At 52.5% G+C, this 13,714-nt stretch overlaps 1 protein-coding gene across 5 annotated transcripts in view; it reads left to right on the top strand.

Annotated features, from left to right (window-relative positions):
* Positions 1-13,714, top strand: part of COL27A1 (collagen type XXVII alpha 1 chain) — a 151,600-nt gene that overhangs the window by 55,996 nt on the left and 81,890 nt on the right. For all 5 annotated transcript variants that reach the window (XM_042242831.2, XM_042242832.1, XM_060408850.1 and 2 more), the window contains 2 exons: positions 7,020-7,073; positions 9,330-9,374. In XM_042242831.2, the coding sequence (XP_042098765.1) occupies positions 7,020-7,073; positions 9,330-9,374 (99 nt within the window). The remainder of the gene's footprint in view (positions 1-7,019; positions 7,074-9,329; positions 9,375-13,714) is intronic.

Raw genomic sequence — 13,714 nt, 5'->3', positions numbered from 1 at the left:
TTAATATGCTCTCTAGCTTTGTCATAGCTTTTCTTCCATGGAGCGAACATCTTTTAATTTTGTGGCTGCTGTGGGGAAAAGCATTCCAGGTTGAGGGAAAAGCAGGTGCAAAGGCCCTGGGGCAAGAGTACTACTGGGTCTGAACTGCAGTTTTCTCATCTGAAAAATGGGGATAATAGCTTCTAGCTCATGGGGTCATTGTGCTTGTCACATAGTAAAAACTCAATAGATAGTAGCAGTAATTGTTTCTATTTGTGGTTTTGTGGGTGACTGAGGATTCCTCTGGCCTGTGTGAATTTAAGCCAATGGCTTTAGCTCTCTGGGTCTGTTTAAAGTCTCAGTCACAGAGTGGGAGCAGTTGGCTCAGGCAGAATGACTCAGTGCAGCCCTGGAAATCACCTGCCAAGGCGGGAGACACAGGAGACGCGGGTTCAATCCCTGGGTCAGGAGAGCCCCTGGACTTGGAAATGGCCGCTCACTCCAGTATTCTTGCCTGGAAAATTCCATGGACAGGGGAGCCTGGTGGGCTACAGTCTATGGGGTCGCAAAGAGTCAGACGTGACTACGTAACCGAGCACACACTCCTGGAGGCCCTGCTACCTGCGTGGCATTTGAACACTACATGTGGTTCTCATACTGACTCACTGAGGTAAGGCTGATTATCTATTTTCCAGGCAAGGAAACCGAGGCTTCAAAGCCACGCACCCAGAGACCCTCTGAGGCCTTGCCACACTTCAGCCCCTGTAACAGACAACTCATTTCTGTCTCTTCGCTCCATGTTTTTGTGCCTTTAACTCCCTCAGATTCCACCCTGCCCTCCATAATGCATGTTCCCTGGCACTGGGGTGTCAGGCATGGGTGCGAGGAACCACCCCCATTCCACCAGGGAGTCCTATGGCCACGCAATACCCCAGAGGGCCATGAACGTCTGCTTGACCCCGGTCCAGTCATCTTGGCCAGCACGTGGGCAAGGCCTCAGAGTGATTTAATATGTATGGAACAGACTTTAAATCCCGGAGTCCCTTGGGCTTTGTGTGTGCCTTTGCCTGGCCTCCCCGTCTGCTGCACCCTTGGCCCACACACTCCTCGCCTGGTCTTTAAGGCTATCCCCCTGTTACGTGCTCCTAAGCCCCTGATCTGTCTGATGGGGGTTGGGGGCTCCTTCTGTGAATGGGTTTTCTTCTGGTCAAAAGCTTTGGGCCAGACGATTTCTAGGCACTTATTACCAAGAGGAAATGTCAGGAGAATGAGCTGAATCCCTTCATGCCAGATCGCAGCTGGCCTCATTTCTGGCAGGGCTGGCAATGATTTTGCTGTGGTCCGTTTCTCTCCAGCAAGCAAAATCTCAGGCCCATGCATACGGCCTGCTCAGCATCAGGAGGCTGAGTGGGAATCTTCTGCGGATGGGAGCTGTGAAACACAGCAGAGGTCAGAGCACATCAGAGCTGCAGGAACCCTAGTGATGAGCTGGCCCCGCCTCTTGGTCAGATGCATGAGTAGACATAGCTCAGAGAGGCCAGTAGACTCGCCCAAGGTCACACAGCACAGTGGTGGCAGAACTGGGACTTGAACCCAGGACCCTTGCGTGCTCAGGCAGGGTGCTCTCCCCGTCACCCCTCTCCTCTCTATGTTCCCATCTTCAGCCTCCAAGAGAAAACTTACTCCACATCTCTCATCTCACATCACCTGTGTTGTGGTTTCCCGAGGAGAGGTCCAGATATGAGATGTTACAAGCCTGGCTGGAGTTGAAGAGGTTTCTCCTGGGCTGTTAGGCGCGTGATGCAGTGACACAGCTGGGGACGGAGCCACACTTTGCAGTCTCTCACGGGGCCTAGGAAGATGCCACAGTGAATCCTCTTGTCCTGCACTCTGGCTTCACTGTCGAGCCCGCTGGAATGCCTGGCAAGACCAGCCCCTGCTCACAGCTTCTCTCGTGGCTTCTGGCCAGATCTGCCAGGGCTGGTCTTGTGTAGCGAGTCAGGCAGGCAGACCCTAAAGCTTAGAGCTGGAAAGGTCCAGCCTTGGCTCCGGTTCCCTCCGTGTGTGGCTTAGGGACAGCTGGGACTCGTCCAAGGCCACATGCCTGTCTGGGGCAGGACAGGGCTTCTCACATAGTTCAGTTTTGGCTTCAAGCTCTTTCTCAGCCTGAGGGCAGCAGGGAGCAAAGTGGTTTCCAAATGGAGAAACTGAGGACAAAACCGATGAAGGTTCTAAGCGGTGGTGTTGCTGTGAGCTGGGGGTATGATCCCTAGGTTCCAAAACTGGAACTGGAACTGTCCCCAGGGCTGTTAGCAACCCTCTAATCCTGCTGAGAACTCTCCCTGCCTCTCTCCTTCTTCCTCCCCGTGGTGACTCCTTGTGGGTGGATTCCTGGGTAGATATCAGAAGGCAGGGTGAAGACATGCTCAGTGTCGTGAGAAAAAGGTGCTGGGATCTTAAGGAGTCTTTCCCTGTTGGAGCACTTGGAGGGCACACATCTTCTGGAAAAGAATACAGGCTGTTGTCAACCTGTGCAGGAACTTCTCGACTTTAGCAAATGTAAACCCTGTAAAGAGGGCTCCAAGTTTCTCCTGCAGGCTTTTCCTTGAGGTTATCATGAATTCCATTGTTAGCACCTAACCAGTGTGTGATGGCATTTTAGAATTTACCGGAGGCTAGGGCCTAATGTTACCAGAGGCTGGATTGCAAATATCTCACTTCTTCCTTAGCACGGGGAAAGCTGGGCTGGTGAGTTGTCAGGTGGGTGGGGCAGGACTGACCATCTAGCAGGCCAGAGAGCTGAGTCTTCAAGATGTAGCAGGACTTCTGATCCTGGAGACTGCAATCCCCTCCCCGACGTCTCACCTTCTGGAGCAGGCCGTCAGTGTAGACACTGGCTGGAGGGAGGGGGTGGAAAAGATGGCTCTCGGAGGCCTCCTCAGCCCCTGGCATCCTGCCACAGATGTGGTTATGAGAACTGTCCCTGTTTAGGTGTCTGTTGCTCTGAATTGCCGTAGCCAAGAGACAATGTGGAGTCTCGCCCTTGATCCTGGTTCTGTCTCCTCCTGGGCCTTGTTCTGCCCAAAGTATGAGGCATTCAGTTCCCCAGGGGGGCCTGACCTGGGGAAGTGGGGAGACCACGTGGCTGGGGCCCGGCAGGGCGCCGAGCTCATTCCTTGGGCCTCGGGCCAGCTTGCTGTAGCCGGGAGCTCGGGCCTGCGGAGGAAGGTCCCGCCATCGGCCAGGCTGTTAGTATGTGCTGTGCACGGGTGGGCACGGCCAGACAGGGAGAAGCAAGGAGGGTGGAGGTGGTGGTGTGTGTTCCGCTCCACCGCCACCTCTCTGGGACCCCTTGGATCAAGCATCAGGGCCCTGGGCAAGTGTAGGAACTGGGATGTGTTGCTCAGCAGTGGAGGGGTGCAGCAAGCTAGTGAGGTGAGGGGGCCTTGGGCAGGTTCTGGGCCTCAGTTTCCCCACTGACGAATGAGGTCCTTAAAGCTAAGAACAGCTAGGGTCTTTCCATCTTAGACCATCTATGATTATTCCAGTCGCAGATCTGGATGCCAGTTCCAGCTCTTTTAAAGCCCTATCTTTTTTCTGCCTAGTCACTCAGTCGTGTCCAGCTCTTTGGGACCCCATGGTCTGTAGGCTGGGCTTCTCTGTCCATGGGATTCTCCAGGCAAGAATACTGGAGTGGGCTGCCATGCCCTCCTTCAGGGGATCTTCCCAACCCAGGGATCAAACCCAGGTCTTCCACATTGCAGGCAGATTCTTTACTATCTGAGCCACCAGGGAAGCCCTTTTTTGGGTTATTGTGTTCTTAATTACCCTATATTTCTAGATCATCTGCTTGGCTCTGAAGAAAGCAAGAAAAGGTGGATACAGGGCTGGGTATTGAGGCCGCTGAGCACAATGGATAACCAGAACCAGTCCTGAGCCTTGGCAATGCCATTCCCTCTTACGTGTTAGTCCAGGGCTCTCATGTGCCCTTGAGAGGCCACAGGCTTGCTCCAGCCCATTCTGTGTACTCACTGTTGATTCACAGCCAAGAGAATGGGCTCTGGAGTCAGACTGCTCGAGTTCAGATCCCAGTTCTTCTATTCCATAGCTGTGTGACTTCAGACAAGTTCCCTAATATCTTTGGACCTCAGTTTCCTCATCTCGAAAATGGGGCCAATAATAGGTCCTCTGTCATGGTGCTGCTTCTGTTATTGCTGTCACCATGCCATCATCAGCCCCTGGCTCTCCTCAGGCTGCATTTTGTCCGCATAAGTGCCTCTCTTTGGGTTTTCGACCATTGATTCTGATGGTCTAGTCTTGGCTTAAGCCTCAGAGAGATGCCCTCGCATCGCTGCTGCCTCCACATGCTGGCAGGTACTCGCCCTCCATCCAGCATCTTGGCTCAAACTCTCAGGACCCCGATTGCACAGCAGAGAAAACCGAGGCTCAGAGAGGCCTGCGGGTGGTGGAGGGTTGGCATCCGGTTGCTTTGGCTCTAAAGCCTCATGGGGGAAGCTGGCGTGGGCCTTGGGTCTGAGAGGAGTCCCTGAGCCAGCCTAGCGTGGCCCTGGCTGCAGACCCATGGGTTTAGACCTGTCGGTGGCTTCTGCATGTGAGTGTGCTAGGCATCTCAGCCAGGATTGGTGCCTGGGGAGTGCTGCCTCACTGTCTTGTCTTCCTGAGGTGATGGGGCTGGTGGCGGGGTCCCAGGGGCATTCCTGCGCCTCCCTTCCAGGCTTTGTCTAAGGGATGGGCCAAGCCGAAGGGTTCTCAGAGAGCACACCCTCAGCCTGCGAGGACAGTGGGTCAAGTGAGGGTCTGCCTGTAGTCACACAGCCCACCCGGGGGTGAGCCCAGCTAAGTCTCCAGGCTGTCTCCAGACCCTGGTTCTGGAGAGCACAGCATGGACTCCCCAAACCCTGCCTTGTGAAGTCAGCCAGGTGTCCGGCTAGACAGCATCCCACCTTCTCGCCTGAGGGATTGTTCTCTGTCTTGCCAAGCCCCCAGCCGCATCCTCCAAGGTCAGAGGTGGTGGCTCAAATGCCTTTAGGAGCCTCCGCTGCCCACTACTCGCCCAGCTGATATCTCCTGCCTCAGGAGGTGAGAGGGCTGTCTGCCTTATAGCATGGCAAAGTGGGGATGGATTGGAATTTGCCACGGGGGACCCTAAGGATGTGGGAAGAAGCATCTTATATAGGGTCAGATGTAACCCCATGAAAACTCGATCTGGAGGGGCATGCTCATGTGCGCACGCACACACACACACACACACACACACACACACACACACGCCTACCTTTACCACTCTCTAAAATCAGTCGGGCACACATTCAAGCAGCTTCTGCATGCCAGGATGTGCCCATACTCAGCTCATACAAACATGGCAGAGTTGAGAGAGATGGGACCTGGGCTCAGCTCTGCCACAGACTTGCTTCTTGTCTTTGGTGAAGTGACATTTCTCTCTCTGAGCCTCAATTTCCCCATCTGTTAAATGGGACCAATAACCTTCCCCTCAAGGGCAAATGTCAAAGGCACGTCAAGTTCTGCATGCAAAGTCACTGGCTTGGCCCAGGTCTCTTTAATGTGTCCCCGTTTCCTCCTTTGGGTGTCAGAATGAAGCCCCGCCTCCTACAGGGTCCATATCAACACCCTCCCTTCTGGTCCACTAGGGTTTCCTGGCAGATAAGGGATTTGAGGGGAATAGTATTCTGGGCAGGGCAAGACGAAGGCCTAGATGCACACGCGCTTCAAGGGCTGTTGCTCAGCCAGTTTAGACTTTGTAATTGGCTTGGGGTTTGTTTTTATCTTTGGTCTTTTTAGTTTAATCTACTTTCTGGATTCCCCCAGTGGCTTCAGAAACCAGAAATAAATTATCCTCCGTGAAGAATCTTGACTGTTTGAACAGCTCAGGCCTCCTCTTGGTCAGAGAAACATGTGCTTTGTTTTTTTATTAAATTTCCCTGGAAAAACAGTGATTTGAATTCAAGGAGAGGAGAACAGGTTTCCCTGAATTCCAGGCTCAGGGACTTTCTTTTCCTTTTGAAGTAGAATGGAGCTGTCCCCTCCTCCTCGGCTCCGAGAAGCTTCTCCACAGCTGATGTTTTTCCAGCTGCCTGTCTCCCCAGAGAGCTTGGAGAAGGGGTCAGGGCAGGGGGGAGAGGGCCAGACCTGCCCGCATCAGGCGGCCTGGTTTTCCTTGGCTGCCGAAACTCACCTGTGGCCGTGGTGCCCGTATTCCCTATCTGTGTGACCCTGTGACCTTGACACCTGCCCTTTCAGAGCCTCACTTTCTTCATCTGTAAAATGAAGATCATGATTCCACAGGGTAGCTTTTAAAGAGCATGTCACATAAATTGCAGAAGGTCAGGGCTGGGAAAGGGCTTCTGAAGCCTCTCCTGCTTGGACCAGTGGGGAAACTGAAGCTCACGGGGGAAGGCATGACTCAGAATTCTCAGCAAGTCAGTGACTGGTGGAGGCCCAGACCTTCCCGCCCCCCTGCTCCATCAGGACCAGGTCTCAGCCTGGTGGTAGTTCAGTTGCTAAGTTGTGTGCGACTCCATGGTCTGCAGTCCGCCAGGCTCCTCTGTCCATGGAATTTCCAGGCAAGAATACTAGAGCGGCTGACCGTTTCCTTCTCCAGGGGGTCTTCCCGACCCAGATATCAAACTCGGGTCTCCTGTATTATAGGTGGATTCTGTACTGACCCAGAGCCACCAGGCAAGTCTCAGCTTGGGGGCTGGCCTTTACGTGCCAGGGAGCCGGGTACTCTTTTCTGACACTCAGAGAACATGAAAAGAGGGCTCCCTGGCCATGGGCTTCTGTACAGTAGCCAGTCCTTGGGAAGTTCTTTATTGGGGGCTGGCGGGGGAGGATGTTCGTTGAGGGCCCAAGGTGACTCAGGACTCCCGAGCTTGCACAGATCCTGGAACCAGTGAGTAAGACTGCATGGACGTGTCCTGTGTCCCCTGGGGGTTTGGATCCAAGCCACCCACAGGTATACACACTAATCTGCAGATGTTTGCTCTCTCTCATGCCCTCAGGGGTTTCCTGGAGACTTTGGGGAAAGAGGCCCTCCGGGACTGGATGGAAACCCTGTAAGTATTTCACATCTTTTTTGGGCACAGGAAAGAGATTAGGGACAAGCACACAGCAGGTTTTAGGACCCCAAGCTTTTAGGTCACCCAGCTGGGTCACACATGAGCTGGGTTCTCCTGGGTGAACTGCATGATTTTCCTGAATTCCTGGCTTCTGTCTACTATGGATGGCCTTTGAACCATGCCACCCAACTTCAGGAGAGCCCTCCAGCCCACTGAGCCCCAGGTCCCAAAGCCCTAGGCTATGTCCCATCCTCAAGGAGTCAGGAAGGTTCGTGGGTCACTTCCTGCTGGGGAATCCAGGCCACTACCATCTTACAAAGTCCCAGAAATGTTTATGGGACGGCAGCAGCCTGGGGAAGCAGATGGTTTGCAGGCCCTGTATGGAGGGAAGAGCTGAGTTCTAAAGCAATCTCCAGCATAGGCATGTTTATAGAGTTTGTAAATAATCGAGGCTCATCAGGGAGCCAGGTCAGCCTGCCCTGGGGAGCTGAGCCCGCCTCTCCCTTCCCGTCCGAGGCTCCAGCTCCAGTGGTGGGAAAGCAGGCTCTCTGCCTGGAAGTGCACATCATGTCCAGGGCTCTTTGGCACATCTGCCGTGTGCCCCCATCTGTCCTGGGGCTTCCGGTCTGCGCAGCTGTACCCAGCCGTGCCCTCAGCAGAGGTGGCTGCTAAAGCCATAGTCAGCACCTGATATGTGCTTGTTTAATTCCACAAATGCTCCTTGAGCCTCACCCAGCTTGGGGCTGACTCCCGGGCTCCCCGGGGACCTGAAGCCCTGACCTCAGAGCCAGGTGGGTCTGAGTTCGGATCCTTCTGCACCCCTTGCCAGGCTTGGAAGCTTGGACAAATCAGTTGCCCTGTCTGGATCTCAGTTTCCTCATCTGTAAATGACAGGGATCCAATGGTAGATCCTCCAGTCTCAGAGAGGTGTTGTGAGAATGCAGTGAGAGGAGGCAGGGAGGCACTGGGTTTTCACTGGATGGAGGGGTTGGAAAGAGTGGGTGATGATGGGGCCTGTTCCTGCCCTGGAGGAGCTCATGGCTGTCTCCCTGGTCCATTGCACGAGTTGAAGTGAGACACGGGATGCTATGGAGACGGGATAATGAAGCAGAGACGACTCCTGGGAAAGATGGCATTGGAATTGGGATGAGGAAAGAGATGGTAGGGGAGCATTCCGGGTGGAGGAAAGAGCACTGGCAAGGGGTCAGAAGTGGGAAACCAGAGTCTTTCCTTCAGCGTACTAGTCACCGGATTAACCACTATTAGTATAATAGGTGATGTCATCCTGGAAGTGTCCTTGGAGAGGGGCAGGGATGACTCAACACTTATGGTCCAAAGGAGTAGGAGGAGGACCTGATGACTGGTCCCTGCTCTGCTGCGTAATCCAGTGGCCTTGAACAAGTCCCTTCCTTTCCCGAGTCTCAGATCCTTCATGTTAAAGCCAAGGCTACTCCTCACCTCCTCTTCCTCTTCTCAGTGGCTGTAGTAATGATGTCCCATCTGACTGCACAGATGAAGGAAGACACCCCCTGGAGGATGTTGGTGATTCATAATCACCATTTCTAGAGCCTATTTTTATTCCCACTCTTGCATTTTTAATTTGATCCAATCCCCTCTACCTGTCTTTTCTGGTGCAGGCAATTGAAGGTCCATTTTTAGAGATCTGGAAAACAAACTTGCCCATACATGGCTGTATCTCCTGACTCCCAGGCGAGAGCTCCCCAACCTCTTGGAGGCCCTGGGAGGTAGAACCTGAGAGCCTCTTTCTGCTGGGAGGTTCGGGGGTTCTCTCAAGGGCCCCAGTATCTTCTGGTGAGAAATGGAGGGAAGCTGGCCGGGTAGGTCTCGGCTTGGTGTCTTCACTCCCCTGTTATTTCCTCATCCTTGACCTTGGGACAGTTGCCTGACCTTGGAGCCTAAGTTTTGCCATCTGTAAGGTGAGGATGAAATGAGATCTTCTGAGCCAGGCATCCTGCTCATCTTTATTGTTACAGTCAGGATTCTGCCCATTCTCACACCTGCCACTGGAAGGTACTGGATTAGAAATCCAATCTCCCCACTTTACAGATGTGGAAAGCTGATGACGAAGGAGGAAGTTCTCATCCAAACTCCAGACCAGGCTCAGAAGAGTCAGGAACAAAAAATGTTCAGCTCCAAATGATTCTCCCAGGGGCCCACGTGGAGGAGGGCGTGGAGGGTGTGTCCTGGAGGGACACAGAGCAAGTAACCACCTTGGTCTCTCTTTCTTTGCAGGGAGAACTGGGCCTGCCAGGGCCCCCAGGAGTCCCCGGCCTCATTGTAAGTACACAGATGCCTGGGGAGGAGAATGGCCAGAAGGGAGAGTGTGGGGAATGAGCCTCAAGTCCTGCTGAAAAGGCTCCTCTCTCATCAGACCCCTGGAGGAGCTGTGAGAGCAGGACAGGGCAGTCAGGGCAGGGGACTAAGGGAGGAAAGCCATGCTGTGTGGCCTCAGGTGGATCACCAACCTCTGAGCCCCTTTCTTCATTCCTCAAATGAGAAAGGGTTTGGAGCATGAGATGGCCGTGTACTTTGACACCTGCTGCCTGTCTGTTGCTCTGCAGCAAGGTCTAGGCAGGTGGTAGCGTGCCCATCCAACAGATGAGGTGCTTCAGGTCCAGAGAAAGGAAGTGACTAGCAGAGGAGCTGAGGCTCTGGACCACCCTGGCCAGTCTTCTCCATCCTTTTTAGAACACTGACTTTGGAGCCAGATGACCTGAGGTCAAGTCCCAGTTCTGCCATGGCCAGGCTGTGTGACCTGGATCAAGTCACTTACCCTCCCTGAGCTTTAGTTCTTCATCTGTAAAATGGGTATGATGGTAGACTCCTCTTTGGGAGGGCTATGAGGATTAAACGAGGCATTCTTGTACTATCTTTTGTACAAGGTCTAGCACTCAGTAAATTTGCAGTTAGTAGAAAATATTGCTTTTATTTTAAAATGTTATTTCTTGTTACTATCTCTTGATGTGACTGGGACTGAAAGAGGCCTGTACCAGGGAGGTGGGAAGCAATCTGACTTCTGACTCCATCCAGGTTGGGGTAGCTTTGTGGAATGATGCTATTAACCAAAACCGGGGCTCCCCGATAGACCTCCAGAGGGTGAGCCCTGACCTTGGGCCCAGGCCCGAGGGCCAGTGACAGGCCTGAGACTAGGAAATAAGTCTAGGAGCTTCCTTGAGGGTCTGATGGCCCTCTCTTCTGTTCTTTGGGACATATCTTGTGGGGTTTGAGTCTCAGGAGCTCATACAAGGAGACTGTTGCCTGGTTTGACAAATGGGCTGCCAGCTTTGGATACTCCAGCCACCGTACAGAGACATTCTATTGAGAAGGAGGCTGGTGAAGGCCCTGGAGAATTGGGGACCCCCATTGTTCAGGGAAGTCTAGTCCTGGGAAGAAGGCCCAGAGGCTCCCATGGGCAATGTGCTCCTGCTCAGGTAGGTGAGAGCAGAACCAGGGCAGGGTGAGGAGTGGAGGTCCGATCAACCTGTGTATAGATCCTGGCCTCACTTCCTCTGGGCTCCGTGGTCTTCAGTTACAGGCTCACTTCCTCAGGGATCCACTCTGTCAGATGGGATGTTTATGCTCACTCTTGTTAGGACCACTTATACCCAGACCAGTCTAGAACCAGGTTACGTGGGTTCAAATCCTAGCTCTATCACTCTTTTAATTGCAATTCTGAGCACATTTTCTAAGCCTCCTGTGCCTCAATTTCTTCATCTTTAAAATGGGAATAATATCAGTACCTAACTTGGGAGAGTGCTATGAGGATTCAGGGAAACTAGTACATATAAATTGCCTAGTACTGATGGTGGGAAAGATTGAAGGCAGGAGGAGAAGGGGACGACAGAGGATGAGATGGTTGGATGGCATCACCGACTCAGTGGACTTGAGTTTGGGGAAAGTCCTGGAGATGGTGAAGGTCAGGGAAGCGTGGCGTGCTGCTGTCCATGGGCTCACAGAGACACAACTTAGCAACTGAACAACAGCAAGAGGTACGTAGTAAGCACTCAAGAAGCACTAGTAATAGTAATAATAAATTTAGTGATAATCATGCTAATGATTTTATCACTACTAGTTAATAAATAGTAAAGTAGTGATGGTAATAAGTAGTGATTCAGTAGTAGTAGTAGTGTTTTATATACACACCAGGGCTTCCCTGGTGGCTCAGCCAGTAAAGAATCTGCCTGCAATGCAGGAAAGCCAGAGTCAACCCCTGGGTTGGGAAGATCCCTTGGAGAAGGGAATGGCAACCCACTGCAGTATTCTTGCCTGGAGAATTCCATGGACGGAGGAGCCTGGCGGGCTGCAGTCCATAGGGTCACAAAGAGTCGGACACAACTGAGCCACTAACCACAGCACAGAACGTCAGCCATTTAGAATGCTGCGTTGAGAAAGATTTCAAAGTCACATTGGAAATCATCGGGAGATAGTGCTGTGATTGATTGGTGATGTCTGCCTTGGCTCGGGATTGGGAAGTGTCAACACGTGAGTCATACATTTGTCATCCCTGATGTCCTTTGTGGAGCACCTTCTTTGGCACAAGGCACTGACCTGAATGCTTTGGAAAAAGAAATTTCTGCAATGAGTATTAGGGAACCTGACTTTATGAGGATATCAGAAGTCTTCTGGGCCAACCTTCTTGAAGCTCAGCAGGACTCCCTTCTGGAGGATTTTGGTCATTAAACTCCAAGTTGAACACCCTGGTGTTGGAAGCTGCCTCCCTTGAAAGTCCATCCGCTTTCACAGAGCTCTCGTTGTGCAGGGTTTTCCTGTGTTTTAAGTCCAGCTCATCTCCCCGTCCCTGGGAGAGGCTGTTCAAGATGTAAAGATGGTTGCATCTGTTCTTCCTAAGGCTGCTTCTTCAGGCTATATGATCCCCATCCCCAAAGCTTTTCTGCAGGGATGTTTACATATCTTGGCTGTCATTCTTGGCACACGGTCCTATTTGTCATTGTTGGCGTCCATGGGTTGGATCCTGAGAGGGGCGAGAGTATTGCTTGGCCGAACGCACGCGGATTCCAAAGACTATGCCATTACAGCCCTTGGCCTTCCTGACTCTTTAAAAGCTCTTCCCACCGATACTCCCCTTTGCTCTCCACAGTCAGGGCTGCCAGATAAAATAGAAGAGGCCCAGTGAAATTTGAATTTCAGATACATTATTTAAAACACATTTATACTATAATGTCATTCCTTTGTTTGATTGTTTATCCGACATGCACATTTTAACCAGGCATCCTGTATTTTTATTCACTCAATCTGGCAACCTTGTGCTCAGTATGTCTTAGGAAAATCCCACTGGACAGATGGGAAAAGTGAGGCCCTAGGTCAAGGTCACACCCAAGGCAAGAGAAGATGGAGGCATGATCAGAGGCCGTGCCTCTTAGCTCAGGGCACTTCTCTTCCCACTCTTTCCTAAGGGGCCTGAGCTGGGGCTAAGCCCTGGGTGTCCCTGCATTTCTCAGGCCCTGCGATCTTCATGTTGCTCCTTTCCAAAGAACTGAGTCCACCCCACCCTCCGTCCTCCCCACCTGGCCTCCTGTCTTTCTTTGGCCACTTTCAGTCCTGCTTCTCCTGCTTTTAAACTCCCTCTGGTGCCAAGGTGACATTCCTTTCCCCTTGGGCCTGGCAGGCAGGATGGGTCTAGACCTGCACCCACCAAGTCACCATCAGCCTCCAAGCCAGTGCGCTGTCCCACCCAAGGCACCCACTCCTGACCTGGATTTTTGGGGACAGCAGCTTCTGTGTCTGGGGAAAAAAAAATTGCCTCCCCAAAGAGTTGGAGAGGAAAAGGAATTTTCTAACCAGGAGCTAAAGGGAAGAGGGATTGTGAGTCACCTACAGTTTCCAGAGGATGTGGGTTTCTCGCTGAGCAAATGGGAATTCCATGTCCTGACAATCATGTTCGTGGAGATCCACATTTATTCAGTGCCTTCGGTCTAGTCAGCTGCAGCAATTTGCATGCAGACCGAAACTGAAATGTCCCCTGTGCCCTGGGTCCTTGCAGGGGAGGAAGGGTGAGAGAGGAGAGATGAACATTTGCAGAGCTTCTGTGTGTGCTTGACACGCATTAGGCTGGGGGCCTCGAGATGCATGAGGCAGGCAGACAGCAGCCTGGTCACCCCGGCGGGAAGGCTGGAGCCCGAGGTCACCAGCGGGGGGCTTGCCACTCAGACCTGTGCCACCCTGATCCCAAAAGCCACTGGGTGGCCCCCTGCAGTCTCGGAGGTGAGTCAGTCTTGAAGCAGCCCCCTTTGAGTAATTGAATCCCTTTGGCTGGCCCTCAAGCAAAGTGTGCCTGATTCCAGAGTCTGCTCAACAAAGATTTCTGTCTTTTGTATTCAGAGTGACACAAAGGGAATCTTGCCTTTTCCATTTAATGAGACCCAAAGAATATGTGATCTGGCCGAATCCCAGCATGTGGGATACAGTGGACAAGCCCACCATGTCCTGTCACCAAATGATCCCCTGACTTTGTTCTTTGTCTATGAAACAAGGTCAGGAACCCCACTAGCTGACATCTACCAAACCCTCGTGTGCCGGGCCCTGTGCTAGGTATTTAATTATCACAGAAACCCTCTGAGCGAAAAGTGGGATTACCATTGTACAGTTAAGGAAACTGA

The sequence above is a fragment of the Ovis aries genome, chromosome 2, assembly GCF_016772045.2.
Source record: "Ovis aries strain OAR_USU_Benz2616 breed Rambouillet chromosome 2, ARS-UI_Ramb_v3.0, whole genome shotgun sequence".
Lineage (NCBI taxonomy): Eukaryota > Metazoa > Chordata > Mammalia > Artiodactyla > Bovidae > Ovis > Ovis aries.
The sequence above is the reverse complement of the archived record's forward strand: the minus strand, read 5'-3'. Positions and strand labels throughout refer to the sequence as shown.